The sequence below is a fragment of the Watersipora subatra genome, chromosome 10, assembly GCF_963576615.1.
Source record: "Watersipora subatra chromosome 10, tzWatSuba1.1, whole genome shotgun sequence".
NCBI lineage: Eukaryota > Metazoa > Bryozoa > Gymnolaemata > Cheilostomatida > Watersiporidae > Watersipora > Watersipora subatra.
In genome coordinates, this window is record NC_088717.1 from 53,142,446 (window position 1) to 53,163,006 (window position 20,561).

At 36.6% G+C, this 20,561-nt stretch overlaps 3 protein-coding genes and 1 long non-coding RNA gene across 9 annotated transcripts in view; 2 read left to right on the forward strand and 2 right to left on the reverse strand.

Annotated features, from left to right (window-relative positions):
- The window catches only part of LOC137405935 (uncharacterized), a 488,140-nt gene that overhangs the window by 314,475 nt on the left and 153,104 nt on the right, over nt 1-20,561 (forward strand). The gene's annotated exons all lie outside the window — the stretch shown is intronic.
- Nucleotides 2-19,982, forward strand: LOC137406069 (uncharacterized). Of its 5 annotated transcripts, none has more exons than XR_010979835.1 (10): nt 2-539; nt 765-863; nt 993-1,115; nt 1,291-1,507; nt 1,759-1,907; nt 2,131-2,304; nt 17,004-17,117; nt 17,866-18,006; nt 18,352-18,371; nt 19,293-19,982. XR_010979835.1 is itself a non-coding variant. In XM_068092594.1 (6 exons), exons 1-6 carry the CDS (start codon nt 330-332, stop codon nt 2,212-2,214), a joined length of 882 nt encoding a protein of 293 aa, XP_067948695.1. In that variant the 5' UTR covers nt 2-329; the 3' UTR covers nt 2,215-2,893. The 5 variants fall into 5 exon arrangements, 2 of the variants coding, with proteins under 2 accessions (XP_067948695.1, XP_067948696.1); XR_010979837.1 differs by having other exon boundaries at nt 1,759-1,848; XR_010979836.1 differs by lacking the exon at nt 18,352-18,371.
- On the reverse strand, nt 4,450-7,012 carry LOC137405861 (uncharacterized). Of its 2 annotated transcripts, XR_010979817.1 has the most exons (4): nt 6,928-7,012; nt 5,219-6,791; nt 4,825-4,974; nt 4,450-4,641 (listed from the first exon to the last, which is right to left on the reverse strand). It is a non-coding gene; the product is annotated as an uncharacterized lncRNA (long non-coding RNA). The 2 variants fall into 2 exon arrangements; XR_010979816.1 differs by having other exon boundaries at nt 4,825-6,791.
- Nucleotides 7,864-8,644, reverse strand: LOC137407205 (piggyBac transposable element-derived protein 3-like). The gene is made up of 2 exons (XM_068093808.1): nt 8,497-8,644; nt 7,864-8,393 (listed from the first exon to the last, which is right to left on the reverse strand). The coding sequence occupies exons 1-2, from the start codon at nt 8,642-8,644 to the stop codon at nt 7,864-7,866; spliced, it is 678 nt and encodes a 225-aa protein (XP_067949909.1).

The window sequence follows — 20,561 nt, forward strand, 5'->3', positions numbered from 1 at the left end:
TTAGTAAAATAGCCTATATGAGCTGCCTTCATCTGTCAGCGTATGCCAAGATGGTAGGCTTGAGCCTTCGAACCTCTGGCACTACAAAAAGTCAAATTAACAGAATGAGTAAACTATACGACTATGTGAGATACACCAGAACGACTAAAATCTTGGATGATTGTGCTAGTGAATCCAAAAGTCTCATTGAGGCGTGGAAAGGGATACCGGTCACCCATTGCGGTGATAACTTGGATGTGAGGGCCAAGGTTCGCCATGAAGATGGTGGTATTAGCAGCTTCGATTGCCACATGTATAACAATATGATATTTTAACCAAGATTTCCAGTCATGCAACTTAGTCCGGCTTTTCTTAATGTTCCCCATAAAGATGATTTAGATTACAGCCAGTTTCTTCTGAGCGATTCTGATGAAGAACAGTTCAAGAACTTGATGACATCAGAGATTCTTGTCTCGTGGCGCCAGAATGACTTGACAACAGCAATTCCATCTTACCCACCAAACAAGTATTCTAGTGAAATGTCATCTAAATCACAAAAGGTATCTATTTTATCAATCTGTCTGTTTATGCTACCCCTGTACCAAACCAAACTTTCTTTTTGATCCATTAAATGCTTTCAATCAATTACTGACTTTTACAGTCTAAGCTTTCTTACTTAAAGTTGCGTTCAAGTTGAAGAGCTTGAATCTCAGCCCTCATACATAGCCTATGATTTCTTATTATGTTTGACACTTATCTGTAACTCTCATTATTTTTCGTTCAAGCTACATGCTGGAGTCATCCTGAAAAATGAATTGAAGACTGGAGATATGCATGATATCCTAACATACTGTACCCAATACATAGCTCCGGAAGAAAAAAAGGTATGTGTGTTTGTTGAACTCTGAATTTTTTTGTCATTTAGGTGAGGCTGCTGTTTTTGAACCACCATCTGGGTGTATCTATGTGTTGCAATATCCAATGTTTTATACCTAGAAACACTCATATTGTAGATACCATATCGAGGAGACGTTGGAACCTACAAGGTAGCGAAGAAGGCTCTGAATGTTTCTGACCAGGACTTACCTTTTGTACCATGTATCGGTCCATTCTATCTCCAGATGGAATGGTGTCAGGTGTTTGATAATTCAGTTACTCCTGTGACATAACACCTTATTCACACATTTGTATTGTCAAAATTGTATGACCTTTCTTCATGCTTTTGTATTGTGTGTGCTGCTCAATTTGGTTTATGGAACCTTATAAAAGATAAACATTGTTATGATTGTAGAATTTGAATATATTTTGTAGCTGATATTTGATCTTTTCTACGATGAGACCAGTGGAAGAGATACCGGAGCCCTTCATGCCCTGAGAGTGATTCTGAATGCTAAGCAGGTACCTCCACCCGCAGAGATCAGGAAGAACTATTACGCTACAAACCTTTTCCTCGACAAAGTGCTAGATAGTTTCCTAGTGGAGCTGTTCAAATTGAAAGACCTCAGGAATGGTTTTAGTCAGGAAGATGGTAAATGTTGGCGACCGATTGGTTAATTGTGAACCAATAGTTTTGATTGAACCATGAAAAAAGCTGGTGTCTGCTTATTCGGTTGTTCTACATATATCTGCTGTAATCTGTTGGTAGTTCTATTGTTGCGATTTAGTAGGACTGTTGATGTAATTACATGTATATTATAGGCTTTTGTAAAATAATATTAAAATAATGCATTTGTCTCTCACTGGCAAAGCAAGCATTTTACTGTGTTTTTTTTATTTCAGTGGACAAAGCTGGTATAGAGGTGTGTGACTTGATCTTCAACAGTAAAGAACTGCCTGAGCTACTCTCAAATCGATGCCCTGTTTGCCAAGGTAGAGGTTACAAAAACCATAACACACTAAGAACTCATATAGTGTATAAACACCCTGAGGTATGTCTGATTTAGGCATTACCTTAATTAATGCATTCAATAAAATTTTCTTCTGTCCATCCTATAAGGGTTATCAAAAAGTTTAACTTTAAACTCTAACTTTTAGCTACTTGGTTATTAAGGTGAAATTTTATAACACCATTGTGAAAGAGAGAGACTGGTCATGATATGAATGAAGGATTATATTCCCACCAACTTTGACAATTTTTTATCTGTTTCATAGCATTTCACCTTGGAGCAAGACGAGAATCCAGACGCTGTATATAATTCCGCCATGGCCTTGCTCAAGTTCCTTCTCATCAAGTGAGCCTTGGACTGGAGTATAAAGACAGCAAATGGCGACATGGTCACACTACTGATGAAGAGGATGATGATATACTACCGGGTATCAGGAAAGGTACATTATGCCAAAGCCTGCTTTGAGAATGTAGCCCAAGTACAAATATTTTTATCTCAGCGAATGAAAGAGATGGTCATATATGTTGCATTTGTTAACAATCAGGGGGGATAAGCGACAATATGGGGATGGACCTGGATGTCGAGCATAAAAATCGGTTTTTCAAAGAGCATTTCACTAGCATTTCAGCTAGAGAGCAAAGTACTAGACCGCCTGTCATTCTCACAAAATAAACTTCAACTAATGCTAGACAACTTTTACAACCAGTTTGCTATCAGATCTGCTAGGTCAGCCCATAGAATGAACAGTGAACTTTATCATGAAGATGTAGTCAAATTGTGCAGGCAATTGGCAAATCACCAACTTTTTATCCAGATTCCTAGCAGAACACTTTTTAGTTCTAAACTGCTCAAATGAAGCCATGATCCTCTATTGAGGTTAGACATGTACAACTTCAAGCAGTGGTTAACAGTCAGTTATGGCTCCATGTGCAAAGATGTGTTCTTTAAGAAAAATTTTTGTATTTTTGTATTCCATTGTTTCAAATGCTTATGCTTCAGTGCTCTGCCTGAAACTGCAAACGTTGAACTACTGCCTTTTACTAGATCAAGTCACGTGACCATGACGATAGACTTTTAAACGCTTCACGTCTAATATATTGTGAGATCTGAATCAAACGACACGCTTCCATTAGTACCAGTCTTAGCGTCATATGTAACATATGTCGCTAGTTTTGCAGAAGTTATTTTACCTTTTTTCGCTATGTGTACCAGGCTCTCTCTCTCCCAATTCCCCACAAGAGCCATGCCCAGGCCAGTGCTGAATCACATGAGTGGAAACTACTGGGGAAACGACTGTGTGGTTTATGTTTGTTTTTGGCCAATTATATCTTTGGCCTCACCCTCACTGGCAATAATACCAACAAACAGGATTTTCAATAATCATACTCATACTGCCCTATATTGAGCAACAGCTCCTAATTGGAAATAAAATCTATATATTGATATTGGACTTGATACTCTGTTTCATTCTCAGTACATTGGCAGTAACGACAATGCAAGTCTGATCATCAAGGGCTGGGTCAGATGGCTCAGGAGGTTTCATCACGAAACTTTTGGTACACATCCTTTTCTTCTTTGGTAGAGCAGCAGTTCTTGGGAGTCGTTGGATTGATTTTTTAGGCGCTGCAAAGGCGATACCCTCTTTTTTGGGCAGTAAGGCTAGCAGCCGGTGTTCCATGGCAAGAAGGTCCTAGTGTAAAAGGTGTTGATCATCTGGTGGAATAGCCAGGTATGTGAGGCTGGTAATTCTCTTTAACGTTTCTCTAGCAAGTTCCAGGGGCTGACAACTTGAAGTGAATGTGGGAGGCGGGTCATCAGCTGGTTCATCAGACATATGAGTAGAGCTTGATCGTTCTGTCTCTGCACTGTGATTGCAGTCTGGCAATGGCATCACTGATGAGATGACATGCCTGTCAAGTTTCATGCATGGGCAGTTGAGGTATTTATATGGAAGATCTACAAACTCCAAACCGCTGTGCCCTATTACCATGAATGCGTTTACATGGGTGAATGTTCTGCTCCCAATCCATGCAACTACAACTAGGCACATTGAAGTTGACTAAATACATTGGCTCTGACACCCCTTTCACTTGATACTTATACATGTAAACAGAGTCTAACATGATTACATCGGATGGAGTTGATTGTTTTGCTGAATTTAGTCAATCCAGTGAAGGACCATCTGTCATGGTCTATCTTGGAGATACTGTACTTAGAAATACTTTGGTTGTACATCTTCACAGCAGATGTTGCCATTATGTTGTCTCTGCTGTACCTAAAAACAAAATGGGGAAATGATGAGACACTAAATCAATGTATATCGGAACAAGAAGTTCATTGTTCATCATTTTATTCATCATCTTGTTCATCATCTGAACAAGAACATTCAGATGATTTCATCATCTGAATGTTCCCCAGTGGCTGATTATTAACTGAATATTGTAAGCATAGGACATATAATTGAGCACCACCCAGTAAATCTCAGTTATATAGTTTATCAAGAAGTTTTGATAAACCAGATATACTTCAACAGTTTCTTCTGGCAGCCATGTGCTTGTTATGTAGTTCAAAAGAATGGGCCGCTTAATGAAAAGTTGGTTGGTCAGCATCGCCTGTTCATTAATGAAGAAGTCTTGCACAGATCTCGATCGAGCTAATCTGTTAAGCAATGACTTGATTGGTTTCTGCTCCTGTTTTGGGATGCCATTGGCATTTTTCACAATGAACCTATGCCAGTCTTGCTCTCTGGGAAAGTCACAGATCAATAACTCAGTATCTGAAACAATAAAATAATGTTTTACAGAATTATCAAACTTTTCTTCTTCAAAATCAAAATGTGATATTGATGATGCACACTCATAATCACTCAAAAGTATCAGAAGCCATGACTAAAAAATATGATCACACAAATACAACAAATAATGCAGAGACGTCACAATATAATCAATGGTCAATATACCTGGGAAGATCTGATTGACTTAGATTCAGCAGGGCAGAAATCTGTCATAACTGCTTTTGGACTCCAGTCAGGACACCATTGGCGTAGCACGCTTAATGCCTCGGCTATATCAGTTGAGTTCTCTTCTTGAATGAGAAAAGTGGCAACCACCTGAGTATATAAGAATTGAAGAGCTATCATTGATATTTCTACATGGAGTATCCCCACCCTTCCAACACCATTCTGCCATACACCATATATTGTATACACTCCTCTAAAAATATCCTTGCTAAGTCGTCACAAAAAAGGAAGGACCAAAAAATTCATCTGTTTATGACTAAAAAGCTAGGGTTATATAGTTAACTCATAACAGTTGGATCATGCAAAAGTCGTTTAGTTCTTCCTATTCCATTACCTGATAACTTGAGTGAGTTGGTCTTTACCATAACAAAGAAGAGAGGTAGAGCATATTGTGTTATCTTGTAGGTAGCATCAAGACATGTAAGCTCACCGCCATATAACTCTAACAAGCGTCTCTGTTCATTATTCTGATGGACAAACAAAAGCTTATTTTTATCAACACTGCTCTTTCTAAACTGAAACTTGTTATCCCCTGGCCACCGCTTAATCAATTCTTCTAGATTGCGCTGATCATCTTCACTGTACTTGTAATACATACATTAATGCGTTAGCAGTCAGCTGTATCAATAATTAACTCTATCCAGAACAACTATGGCGGCAGTTTGCCATCAACAATAACACTTGAATCGCCAATGTTGTGTTGTGTTATTATACTTGGCATGTTGCTTTGATTAATCAATTTGGCAACTTTTACAGTTTCAGATAAAAGTTCTGGCAGTGGTAGTTGGATCACCCATTAGTCATGCATGCTACTCATATGATTTAGCAAACTTTTGAATGCAGTTCTTTGGATGTTGTCTGCAATAATTGTCTGCAAACTAGAAATTCCCCCGCCATACAGCCAAAGTGATAATGGAAAAAAGAAAGGGTACTGCTGGTTGAGAAATGCAATATTAGCAATCAAATGGTACTGCAGTGCAATAGGAGAACTGCAATGGTAGCTGTAATGGTAGCTGTAATGTACTGGGTGTTATTATGTACAACAAACAGCAATAATGAAAGGAAAAGATTATATGTTTATATATCAACCCTGCATTAGGAGAAGTGCAATATTAGAAGTAAAATGGCAAGCTTATAGCAGAAGGAGAAAATTCTCAATTATTTTGCAAAAGAAATTTGGATTTTAGCTTAATTACAGCATATTTTATGGTCAATAAACTGAATGCACGTTTACCGTTCATCATCCGATCGGATGGGTACATTTTAGGATATTATCGACAATTTTCAAAGACTTGGTAACATATTTAAATAGATGAATATGTGTTTTGTATCATTATTATATTTAAATGACTTCACAGAAAAATAGTTAAACTTTTTGATGAGATATCGGTACAAGGGTTTGCGTTTGGCCATTCGAAGATACTTTTCGGGAGTTGTATGGACATATGCATTTATCATAAAGCACCCAAACACTCGCTTCGCTCATGTTTGATTGTGGGACTACTAAAAAACACCTACATTATATCCCTCAATGCTGACTGTATCATGTTGGATATATCCTGATCTATGGAAAACATGGCTCTGTTTGTTAAAGGTGGAAGTTCATTCCCAGCTTCTTTTTAGAAATATAAACTAGATGCTAACAAGACATCATAGAATATGTTGGACCATGATGCTGCCTGATGTAATAGATATGACAGTTCTACATGTTGTGGGTTTCCGACTGATTAGGTGATTATGAAATTGATAGCACAAAACAGAAAGCACCACACCATTATTTACAGTATGTTAGCATGCCTAAATCATAGTTTGTGAGGAAAATTAGGAAAGAAAACTACAGATGTTATGACAACCACACAATGTAAGAAGATTCACACCAGTCAATACTTATTTGAAGTTTCTGAAAGCTGAAAAATAACAATTGAATGTGGTAAATTATGTAATACAGTATTTTGAGTTCACAAACAGCGAGCAAAATGAAGGATCAGCTAAATACAATTGATACAAAGTGGCTCAATCGAATTGAACAAATATTTTACGTACATGTACATAGATAGTTATAGAAAACTGGCGAAGGTTGCGGCGAACTTCAGGCAGATTGTAAATTTCATCCAAAACCAGTTCCTTAACCCTGTTTCTAAGTCTAGGATCAGCAGTCATCGTAAATCCAGCAGCCTATCAATAGAGCAATTTCAAACTACTATAATATACAATCTTTTCACAGTCAATAATATTCATTGATACATCATGGTCCTTTTTAACCCTTTCTAGCATGAATTACTTTTTAGTTAACCAAACTGCTCCAAAATTTGATTTTACTATCAGCTTTAAGATTTGTTTGTCCTGATATTAGCAAATTTTAAATTGCTCAATGACATCAATGATTTTTTACCATGTCCACATATGTGTACACCATGCATCCGTTCACCAATTCGCATTGTCCACGTATGTGGACGTAGAGCTAATTACAGGAACAATATGTTGTTTAGGCTGCCATATTATGAACATTTTGCAAGAGCTATCACACATACATGTAAGACATATATAATTATATATATTATAACATATATTTGTATCACTCAGTTGACATATATTTCGAAGACTTTACAAAATTGAAAATGCACTTTGACAACCTCAAATCATGAGGGGATACAGCAATAGTTTTTGTACACAGACGAGTGTCTGCTCGACGAGTTACTGGTGATAGTCAGCAAAGCACTCCGGATAGAGGTAGACTTGGCAGACACCGCACATATACCTGCACCGCTTTTTACAAGCCATGCTTCTGCATCGTGAAGCATTTTTCTGCTCTTTCTTTTCTGGAAAATGGCCAAGCGACAGATTCTTTTGGAGAGTAGCTGGAGGCTGTAGCCAAGTCAATTTAGGCAGAGGTACTGCTTGAGAAAATGATGGACGACCTCTGCCTTTCTTGCTTCCCAATGATAAACCCTTACCAATTAGGGCTGTTGTGACACTGCTTCAAAAAGCCAGCAGATCAAGGGGAGAGCCTTCTTCAAGCCATCTGTAAATGACCCAGCTGTTTGAAATGGCAAGATTCAAGAAATGAAAAAATATCCGAAGGTACCATTTCTTCTGCTTCAGGTTGTGGCGAAAGCAAGACACAAGGAAATCTGTCAAGTCGACTCCCCCCATGTGCTGATTATAAATTTCTTTAGCTAATGGCCTTGTGACATTCACTTTTGCCTTCTCTTTTTTGTCCCATCTCTCCACATAGCTTAGAGGCTCGACTCCAGCAAATGCGCTCGCTGTATGGACAAAACTGTTGTCATTCCACTTGACAACAATGACATCACACTGGCTTGTTGTGTACAAGTATTCTCTTCGTCTTTTCATGTTTTTATCCTCAGCCAATATGTTCTCAGCACCCAACAGCCTGTTTTTCCTCAACATACCAGTGCTCAGAACTTTTTTCTCACGAAGTGTTTTTAACAGCTCCATGGTGGTGAAGAGGTTGTCAAAAAAGACTTTGTGGTACTTTCCTTCTAACCCTAAGCACAGGCGCATCACTACATCTGCACATAAACCCAACTCTTTTTCAGGCCGATTTCCATGAGCTCCTGATTTCAAAATCGTAAACATACCCAGACACACCTGACTGTACCCAGACCTTGTATCCCCACTTTTTAGGTTTGCTGCGTATGTACTGCTTTAGTGAACTTTGACCAGTAAATGGTATCATCATCTCATCTACACTATGGAACTCCTCAGGTGTGACGGCAGACTTGAATGTAGAATTCATTGCGTCAAGAAATGGTCGAATCTTTTTCAAGCGATCGGTCGATTCTGTGTTTTCTGTGTTATCAGGAAAGTGTAAAAATCGCTGTATTCTCTCAAATCTATTCACTGACATGGCGTTAGCAATCAAGTCGCATCTCAAGCCTGTGTTAGACGACCAGTACATTCGTAGTCTGGAGTATCGGATGTAAGTCATGACAATGTTGATCCCAAGAAATATAAAGAGCTCACCTTTTGTCAAGCCTAAAGGAGTATCTATGCTTTGTTGATTTGCATACAAGTTCGATTAGTAAACAATGTCATCAAGAAGCTGATTGGTAAAGTAATGACTGAATATGTCTATTGTCTCGATATTTCCACCTAGATGAATAGTGCCTTCACGCTGTCCAGAAAAAACAGGAATGTTGTTTACGTGGCTATTATCACAATTTGCATTCCATGTGAGACTTGAAGGCTTACACTGCTTCTTTGGTAAGGCAGTCTTTTTTTCTCTGGTAATTGGTGCTTGCGCTTTTGATAACTGTCCTTTTGTGATCGACTTTGGAGTAGACGTGACTTCCGATGTAGATGGTTGATCAATGCTGTTAGCTAAACTTTCAGAGAGAGCTGAGGATGTATTGCAGCTATACTCTTCATCGCTGCTACTTTCAGTCTCCACATACTCTTTCAACTGATTTTGTGGGCTCCAATCCTCATCTAGGTCACTGTCATCACTTATCAAGTTATCCTCACTATCGCTGCCAAGTGCAGCTACAAGCACATCATCAGAAAAAATCCTTGGATTGGTACGCTTCCTTCTATCCATCTAGAAACATAAGAGCTATAGTTGTGTAACACTGCCTTAGTCTCTCCAATATCATACTGTGCATATATTTTATGCTCATAAAGCAACTCATGTTTTGAAATCTGCATTCCAGCAACAATGGATGCCATGCATAATGTACTTGTTGGTGAAATGCAAGTTCAATTGTTGCATGGTGTACACATGTGTGGACATCCACTGAAGTGGCCTTACTGCTTTAGCCACATAATTTACTTCAATTTCTGTGTTTCCATTGCATGTTTGTCACTTTTATACACTAGAAAACAAAATTCAGAAGGCTTTACAGATGCACAGCAACCCAATAGCACAATAAAACATGTCAGTATATTTCAGTACTAACCTTTGATGAGCAATCCAAACTAAATTTCCCTCTAAAACATTGACCTTGACCTCATGACAAAATTCTACTCACATGGTGAAAAGCCAACTCCAGAGTCTAACTAATGCTTCAATTGAAGTTGCTGTATATGCTCAAAACAACATTTTGTAGCTGCTATAAAATGGTGTACACGTGTAAAATGGTGGACGTTGCGCATGAAAGCTTGAAGTCTCCAAAAATGTTTGTCTTGGTGTATATAGAAGTAAGCGTTTTATACATAGGTACACGAACTGCCATGATCACCTTAATTATTATTTAGGTTCTCACAGGGTCATAAACAAGAGCAATCAGAGCTTTTTTGTTTCTTTCCCTCCTTCCCTTTCTTACGAAGGAATGGGAAGGAGGGAAAGGAATAAAAAAGCTCTTGATTACTCACGATCACATACCTCACCCATAGTGTGGTTTTGATGTTTAGAGATATCGGGGATCAGACACGAGTAACTTATCTCACAAGGGATTTGTCCTTTTAGACTCTTTAACTTGTTACTGTTGGCAGTTTTATGACTCTTGGAAACATTACAGTCGACCTAGAGTAGATGATTAGAAAATTAAACACATACATGTACATACAATATATTCGTTGTTGGTTTTACAAAATCAGCATAATTACAGTGTTTGTTCATCCTGTTAGAGTCACAGGATATCTGGTATGAATGCATAAAACATAGATGGATGGTAGGTTATCCATTTGGGGTGGTGAGTTTGAGTGACTCCGAGTGAAAAAACTACTGGAGGTTATTATGGTAGCTACGAAATGTCCTTACCTTGAACATTGGATATATGAAAAGTCTTTTGATTATCAGTTGTGCTTGGCATCCCATTTTGATTGAAGCTTGGACAATCCGACGTTTTTTCTTGTCAGTAAGTTCGACATGGTCAGATAATGCCTAAGCAATAAGAAAAGAGATACTCACAGACTCCATTCTTCAAAAAACTTCACTTGATTGATAAACTTAAATGAACTCAAATCTATATATTATTATACATCTTTTTAACTTACTTGGCTATTTGAGCTACCAACATCTGAGTCTGTCTTGACGTTTGCCTAAGAAATATAAGAACACCTTTTAGACGAGCTGAATCCAGAGCAGTCAGCAAATTAGTTTGATTGAATTGATTTTTTAAAGAACATGCCTACACCCTTGGCTTGATCGGATCTGGATTACAGTGCCCCAGAGCAAGAATGTGGAATAAACATTGTCAACTCACATTTGAATGAGCGGCTGGTTTATTTCTCTGTACTCCGTGACGATAATCTCGGAGATGAATACCGATGACAGAATACGGAACACCATCAGCACTGAAGAAAATTCTCTCGTTAGAAATAGTATGCTGATCTAAAATAGAAAAATAAGAATAAACAAGACAATATAATTACACTGAGCTAACCTGTCATTCAACAACCATCGGTCTTACCATCCAGCGATAATTCATTACCACTGTAATTTAGTAGTTAGTTAACACTGTAGTTTAGTTAGTGAACACTGTTTGGAGTTAGGTCAGTTGTTCAGTAGCTGAGGGTATGGCGTCTATATTCAGAGAGATTGATCAGTTTGACCTTGATGATGAACATGCTAAGACAATGTGGGTAGAGTGGTGTGAGAGACTAGACCAATCTTTTATAGCAAATGAGTTAGCCGTAATAAGGAAGATGACAAACCCAGGTGCAAAACCATATTCCTATCAAAGGTGGGAAGTAAATCGTATTCTTTGACTCCTGAACATAAATTCCGTGGCGGCATTATCGGTCACAGCCAAACAGGTGGCTCACCATACCAGATCTGATGTAATATTAGGCAATATATTACATTTATTGAAGGCAGGATGTCCACACCAGGTACAAAAAGAAATAGAGAATTAGTTCCACAAAAAGATAGAGATCTCAGTTGAGGATGACTGCCTTCTTGGGGGCAGCAAGGTAATCATTGCCGCCAAACTTAGAGAAGCAATGATTGAGGAGTTGCATGAGGGACACCAGGGTATTGTGAAAATGAAAGCACTAGCAAGACTTCATTTCTGGTGGCCACATCTAGATCAGGCTAGAGGATCAGGTTAAGAGGTGTCAGATGTGTCAGAGCATGCAAGAGGCACCGGCCAAACTAGCCAACAACTTCCGGGCATGGCCAGCATACTTAAGTGACAATGTTTGTTAGATGCTGTGTTGTAGTTGAATTATGCTTTTTTCATAGTTTGGGAGAAGGTAATGTTTTTACATTTTAACTTCCAAGTTTATGAATAATCGACATCGTTTTGGTTTTGTATTATAATCGCTGGTTGGTTAATCCATAATCAGAATAATCAGACGAACGACGGCGACAAGAAAAGGAGAACTGTATCGTTTTGGTTTTGAGTTTTATTTAGATATTTGATAATAAATATTTGGCTGTTATAAGGTACTAAGGCCAGACAACCTAAATATAATAGTGTAGTATTAGAAACATCTCAACCACAAGCCACGGAAGACAGAAATTTATATCAGCTTCACCGACTACGATGTCATGGGCTGTGTGGGGGCAGTGTATAACATTTAGTTGTCTACAGTTTCTAACTCATTTCTAAGCAATGATATACAATCACCCAGGTCGCAATTAGAATTGGGTTTGCATAATCTTAAATCGGGCAGAAACCAGAGAGTAGTTTTAAATGGAATTTTTTCAGATGTTGAAACGGTAACTTCAGGAGTCCCCAGGGCTTGGTCCTCGGGCCAGCTCTGTTTTTATTGTATATCAATGACTTAGGGCTTACTCTGACGTCCACAATACGATTGTATGCGGATGACGCATTACTACACTGCTCGATTACTAGTTCATCTGCTGTGAAAGATTTTCAGAAGGACTTGGATAGCCTGGAGAGATGGGCGAGTGAATGGCAAATGTATTTTAATACCTCTAAGTGTTCAATAATTATTTTTGGAAATACCAAAGCTGTTAATATCCAAGATTTAAAACAGATTTAACAATGCAGTTTTAAACACTGTAAACAGTATCAAATATTTAGGAGTTAGTATAAGAAAAGATTTTGATTGGAGTGAGCATATAGTCAAAAAACATCAGAGGCTGTTCAGACTCTGGGCATGCTCAGACGAAATATCTCATCAGCACCACCTAAAATCAAATTAATCGCATGTAAGACCTGATGTCGACCAAAAATGGAGTTTGCTCTAAAGTCTAGAGGTATGGGACATGAGCAAAAAAAATGTACAATTGCTTGAAATGGTCCAGAACAAGGCAACGTGTTTTATAAGTAATTTGAGGAGAAGGGAGGGAGTCACACAAAAAAAGGGCAGTTGGGCCTGGTGACTTTGGAAGAACGTAGACAGGTCCAAAGGGTTAAAACTTTGAAGGAATTAAACAATTTTATTGACACTTGTTTTAAAGATAATCGTCCACAAACACAGGCCAAATCCAAGGAACAACCTTTGGCTATTTCTAGTAACCATGATAAATTTTTAAATAGTTTTATACCGAGAACCACTCGCAAACTTAGAATTTAACCAATTTTTACCAGTTGATCCTGATGGTCTTCCCCATAGAGTTATCTCCCCCTAGAGTGATAACTACACGAGCGTTTCCGGTGCCAACAAGGAGCGTTTAGGCCACGCCTCTTTTTTGTGCTAGTCAGTCGTAGTGATTGACTAGATGAATAACATCAGCCATGAGAAGGGTTAAACAAGGATCATGAGTTTCCAGTTGAGATAGTAATTAATGCTCATATTAAAGAAATGATGATTATAGTTTATTGCTCTAATATATGCTTATTATTTAAAACAATTCAATACCTACCAGGGATTGCTAAACATATTATGGAAATGTTTACTTTTTCATTTCCATAAACATAAATATTTCCATAATTTTAGGGAAATGGATATGGAAATTTTATTTTACAAGTATGGAAATGGTATGTAAATAGAAATAATATGGAAATGAATTATGGAAATGCTATGGAAATGGAAATAATATGGAAATGAAGAAGGGTAATGTTATGGAAATAATATGGAAATGAATTATGGAAATGGAATTAATATGGAAATGGAAATAATATGGAAATGAATTATGGAAATTGTGACATACACGTAATCCCTGATACCTACAAGACTTTCCAAGGCACTGAATAGATAGTGAGTGAAAGTGAAGGTAATGCAAGCAGTTACTCATAGATAACATACATGTACATAGTCATACTGGGGTTGTATTACATTGGTGTGATGGGAAGCTAATCAACTGCCATCAACTATGAGCTGTACTACCCGGTGTTGCCCGAGTAATAAAAAAGTATTTGGATAGAAAATTTATTTTTATATAACATTCACAATTCTAACTTTTAAACTTCATATCATGAGAAAATATTTTTAAGCAGTTTAAATGAATTAAGAGGAAAAAGAAAACAACTCTAAAGGTTTGCAAGCTTTTCAAACAACTACAACTTTTAAATTTCATATCATGAAAGAAGTGTTTTGTTGAAATAAATTAGGAAAAAAAAATAAAACTGTAAATGTGTTTGAATGTAAAATAATTAGCAAGTAATAGCTAAATATAATCTGTTTAGCTATGATTACAATGAAAAATTATTTAATAAATAAGGTAATAAAAAAGTCTATTTTATTTTTATATAATTATAGTAAGTAGAATTAAGTATAATTTATTTTTATTTAACATATAACAACATTTACCACTTTAACTTTCAAACTACATATTATGAAAAGTCTTTTGTGTAATTGAAATAAATGAAGAGAAGAGAGAAAATAAAAACAACTGTAAATGTTTTCAAACTTTTTCAAACAACTACCACTTTTAAACTTCATATCATGAAAGAAGTTTTTTGTTAAAATGAATTAAGAAAAAAAAGAAACTGCAAATGTGTTTAAATGTAAAATAATTAGCAAATAATGCTAAATATAATCTGTTTAGCTATGATTACAATAAAAAATTATTGTAATCATAGCTAATTTTTATTACTTTATTTAATAAATAAAGTAATTCACAACTACTTTTTTATTACTTTTTTTAATAAATAAAGTAATAAAAAGTCTATTTTATTTTTAAATAATTATAATTTAGTATAATTAAGTATAATTTATTTTTATCTAACATATAACAACATTTGCCACTCTAACTTTCAAACTTTTTGCTTGCTTACATCAAGCAAAGATGTCCACTAACTAGTGGACATCTTTGCTTCAAGCAAGTCTATGTATTTGATTGATATGTATTGAAATCTAATATTACATGCAAGGGCTGTTTGTGAACTGAGGTGACAATGAATCACTCTATCACCATACAATGTCAATACTTTCAGTTGATGGCAGTCGATTAGCTTCCCATCACGCCAATGTAATACAACCCCAGTATGACTATCTATCTTATCTATGAATAACCAATGATATACAGACCCTCATGTGTGGGGGCTGTATATCATTGGAGTAACTGATTGCATTAACTCACTTACTTAACACCATCTATTCAGTGCCTTTACAATGCATGTAGGTATTGAATTGCTTTAAATAATAAGCATATATTAGAGTAATAAACTATAATCATCATTTCTTTAATATGAGCAATAATTACTATCTTAACTGGAAATTCATGATCATTCTCATGGCTGACGTTATTGTTCTGTCGATCACTACGATTGACTAGCACAAAAAAGGGGCGTGGCCTAAACGCTCCTTGTTGGCACCGGAAACGCTCATGTTGTTGAATGCGCAGTTATCACTCTAGGGGGAGATAACTCTATGGTCTTCCCTTCCACCTCGGAGCGGTGTAGAGGCTTTACTTTAACATGAACATAAACATTAAATGTATAATTAAAACAATCTATGGATACCGTATTCAACGACACTTTGAAACATACAAGCTAAAAGTCTAGTCATACTTACAACTTTTGCACGTAACACCAAATGGCGTGTATTAAAATGTTATACAATGGCCTACAATGGTATAAAATTAATCACATGTGATGGATTTACTAAGTTGAGCTGCTTTAATTACCATAAGCATTCAGCTATTCTCAGATTAGCCCTATAATTTAAAAGCCAGCTTGCGTAGAAAGCCTGTTGATTTACACCAATGATATACAGCCCCGTTTTTTATTAAGAAAGTCCTTTTAGCAGTTGACGTTTCAGGCACGAAATTCAGCAACCTCCCGCCTGATGACGATTAATTTCCTCGCCACGATCAGTGTCGTATAGTTTCACAGAGTCCCGTGACCAAGAGCCGGAAACAAAAACGCTTGATTCCAAACAAACCCGATCGACATACTGATCTCTAATGGAATATTCTTACCTCGCTCTCAACATCTCACTCTTTTGCATTTACTCTATTTTATTACAAAAGATCACTGGTAGTTTCTTGTAGAAAATTTTGTCTTTTTTCAAATGGTGTATAATACAATAATCAATTTCAGATCAACTGCCAATGGGAGTAATTTTTGTTGGTTAGTGTTGTGGCCACTCCATTATAACTTATATAAAACAATAGTGGGCGCGGCTTATTTGTTTGGAGCCATGCGAGCTTCGATATGCGCATCCGTTAGCAGCGAAACTCTGTAAAGTTATACAGCTCTGTACTGGCAGAGTCATATAGCTTTAAAAAGTCTCGCGACCAAAACCAGAAACATAAACGTCGGATTCCAAACAAACCGTTTGTTTCCAAAACTCTGTTTGTTTGGAATCGAGCGAGCTCCCGTATACGCTTCTGTTAGTCGCGGGACTCTGTGAAACTATACGGCTCTGGCCACGATCACTTCCATTTAGTATCCGTCGAGTGAATGCAAGCTTACCATTTCGTTGCTGCTCTCTGAACATACTGACCGCATTTAGCTGTTATTTCTATCATTCTACCCTGTGAGTTATCCACGACACGTGGCTATTTCATGCTTTTATTTGGCTTTTTTGTTATCAAAGTGTTATTGTTATTTTTTGTTTTTTTGTTTTATGTGATATTTTACAAATGATGGATGAGCCTTTCGACATGCAGACTTCTTTGTACTGGAGTCCTCAATTATTGCTTGGAATCTATGATCAAAATACTTTCATCTACTGTTACAAAAGCAGCATTTTTCCTATCTTTAATTTCATTTTTTCCCCCAGCAATTCAACTGAGCGATTGCACATGTTTTTGATAAATAGGCTTTCTAATAACTTAACTTGTTTTATATGTCCAGACATGGAGAGTGGTCGCCTATCAGGGGAAGGCTGTTAAAAAGATAGGATCAGTGACCCTAACATGACAGCTTGGAGCAGATCATGATGCTGGAAAGAAATTGAAATTAAAATCAGTAAGCTCTTCATGCCTCACAACACTGATGACCTACTCTTGGCTTTGTGTGACCAATTGATCAGGCCTCGCGCATACTGTGGATGTAGTGACTGTAATCATTTCATAATAACGGTTCATTTGCTAGTTTCATAATCCTGAAAGGTTTGTTACGTATACATAATATTTCTTATAACTCCTGTATTCTCTGACATCAAGGGTCCTTCGCTCAACAATGCATTTTACGATTTTCATCTTCAGTCTGTCATCAATAAGGGTTATGTGCCCCTGTTTGATACGCAATCCTCTGTCGGATTACGATGTCCCTGCTATGTGCTGTTAGATATGTATTGCATGTAGTACACCATGTACACCACATCACAACATAGAAACTGATGTTTAAACCTGAAAATGATTTATCTTGCCTAAATTCATAAAGCGAAGTCGGGTAAAAACTGACATTGAACCATAACTTGGTCGACTCACAGGAGATTAATCAATAACTTGGCAAACAGATCATGCCCTAGATCTAAATTTTGGGTTCTCATGGTTTCTTGGAGAGAAGTCACAAATGCTGCTCGGATCAACACTTTGCATCTATAACACAGACAGATAAACATAGTGGTACTGTATTTTGATCAAGAAAAGTGTTACCTCACAGACCTTTGCGCGTTTGCTAATTAAATACATTTATGCTATGCAATATCTGAATACATTAGTGTCCATTCATTTTTTCAAAACTACAGTTTGCACTTTGGTTTTACCTGCAGGTTCACACGAGACCCTAACACCACATCTGCGGCTCCAATGGGAAAGTGTGCAGAAGCAAGATGAAGTCAATGACTGCGGGCTATTTGTAATCGCTTTCTTGGTAGAGACACTATTTGGGTTCAACACGGCCAAGGTATAAGGTAATGTCGATTTAATCTATAACATTCCACTCCACTTTTGCTTTGATGAAAGGAGACGTTGTTTTTCATATATTAACTTCTGGAATAGCCGTATCATTTCTTTCACACTTGCAGCAATTTGAGTTCAGAAATCAATTTGATGTACTTCATAAGCGGTGGAAATGTTTTCCATTTACATGATGTAACTAATGCTCATGCCGGTTTCATAATTATAATAAACCACACAAACCTTATTGCTCAATGAGAACTTCAAGAATGCTATTTTGTCCATCGTTCCCTATGCATTCAACTATATGTACAATGACTGAATGACAATCTTTTGATGATTTCTATGTTGACTTGCAGAAAAAACCCAAGTAAGAAGGGTAAGAGCGATTACTGCTGTGCTACTGCACTTTAGATTGGCTTGGTTTCAATATAACCCTCATGTGATCTTGCACTGTGCATAATCAGTCATTTACGTGTACCAATATTTACTCGCTAATGATGTCTACCACGCTTATAACATATTTTCTGATTAAGAATCCTGATACTAACCTGACCTAATAATCGTTTTCTGTTAACAACCTGTGTGGTATTTATCTACCTACTATTTCTAATGTCAAGTAGAATAGACGCTCTTACAAAGTATGTAATCCATTCCAGCAGCATTTACGTTATAAGGAATTTACGTTATTCGAATAGTAAAACGCATGTGAATTGCCTAATCTGTTCCAAGATATTTTTAAACTCACCCCGAAATATCATTCCCTACAGATGTGACAGATTCTCTACAGATGTGACATGGTGTATTTAAAGGCGGATGCCATATTAAGCAAATAGCAAAAGAATTGCTTTGTACGTACAATATAGTACTGCATCACAATGTGCATCTGGTACATCCATAATGAATGCAAATGTTGCAATACCAATGTAAGGATTGTGAAAGATAACCTTTTACATGTGCACCTGTTTGTTTACAAGTAAATTGAAAACCAATAAAATGAATGAACTTAACTGACCAATCAAAAGATACATGAAATTTATTTCGATAGAACTGCCCTTTAGTGTATGGTAAAATGATGTGCAGTTTTTTGGCTGTAATAACGATGAATCTGCATTGATTGAATATTTTATAGGTGTTTGCTTGGAGATTTGAGATATATTTTATGGGTTTGGATATGCTATAATATGATTATAAATTCTTTGTAATAATTGTTGGATATATTCGTGCGAATAGAAGTTCTTGCCATTCCCAAGTTGAGCTCAGTGCAAATACTGTTTCCTAATACCTAAATTTGTTTTAGATTTCCTCTCACGAATGAGTCTTGTCTCAATAAATGGCTCAAGGCCATGTCCAGAAAAGACTCTCTTCCACACACTACAGAATCTGTTCTGAAAACTTTTAACTCGACCACTGACCACCACATTGCGTCAGGTGATAAATGGATGCCTGGTCAGAAAGGTGATAGTCGAAACTGCTGTTGCCGACAGACTACAAGCTGAATTCACGGACTTCGTCACAATTAAAAAAAAGACTTATGTATACACTTCGCAAGAACCATTCTGTTGACATAAACTACTAATCTCAGCTTCCCATTTTTATCACTAGTGATGTGTTTAGCTCATGTACTTTGAAATTTTGTTTGAATTTTAGATCATGACAATTACAAAGCATAATGTTCATATGCTAGATTTTGTGTGAATATTCTGTGTATTTATAACCGGATGTATATGATTATCAAATTGTAATAATTGTTACGAAATTTAAAGAGTTATCAGTACAAACTCTGGTGGAATTCTAATTGGCATCTTTCTGTTCATACATACTATTATCAAAATATGAGTCAGCTTTATATAAAAATAAAACATAGTTTTAAAATACTGTGAATGATATGTGAATAGCTTCACACATTATGCTATCTAACTTTTCCTTTTTTTTGTCAGTTACATCACCACCCCTTCATAGTTTCCTGATTTACCACAAACAATGTAAAAGCTCTTTTGTGTTCATGTGAATTGTTATAAATTTTTTAGGTTTACCAACTTTATTTTGAGACACAGTTTTTAAAATAAGATATTTTAAAGTAACTGTTGTGCGAGTGTGCTCTATACCGAATGCGAATGGTTCTTTTTACTGGAGGGTTCTGAATTTCAAATAGAGATACCATCTAGAATACAATGTATGTAGTAAATAGATGTCTATACCGTACCAGCAAAAGCATAAAGATTTTGATATCGTATATGTGAGGTATGATTTATCAGTGGTCAGCGTCAACAGTTTTCAGCAGTAATAATACAATAATTTTCAATAAAAAGCCAAAACAGAATTTACTAAAAGTTTTCTTTTGGAGAAAAAACCCTTTGAAAATGTGACAGCTGGCATTTTTAAAGTAGAAACAACTCAGTAAAAGTAGTTACAACCTCTGCAGCAAGCAGAGGTTGCATGCATTTGATTTTTGTGCGTATCTTGTAGTGAAATCATAGCCTTATAAGTTAGGGAAATCGCCAAATTAGTATTCCTTTTAATTTGAAGTACATGTAGTTGCTATAATGTTCCTATTATCAATGCTCGC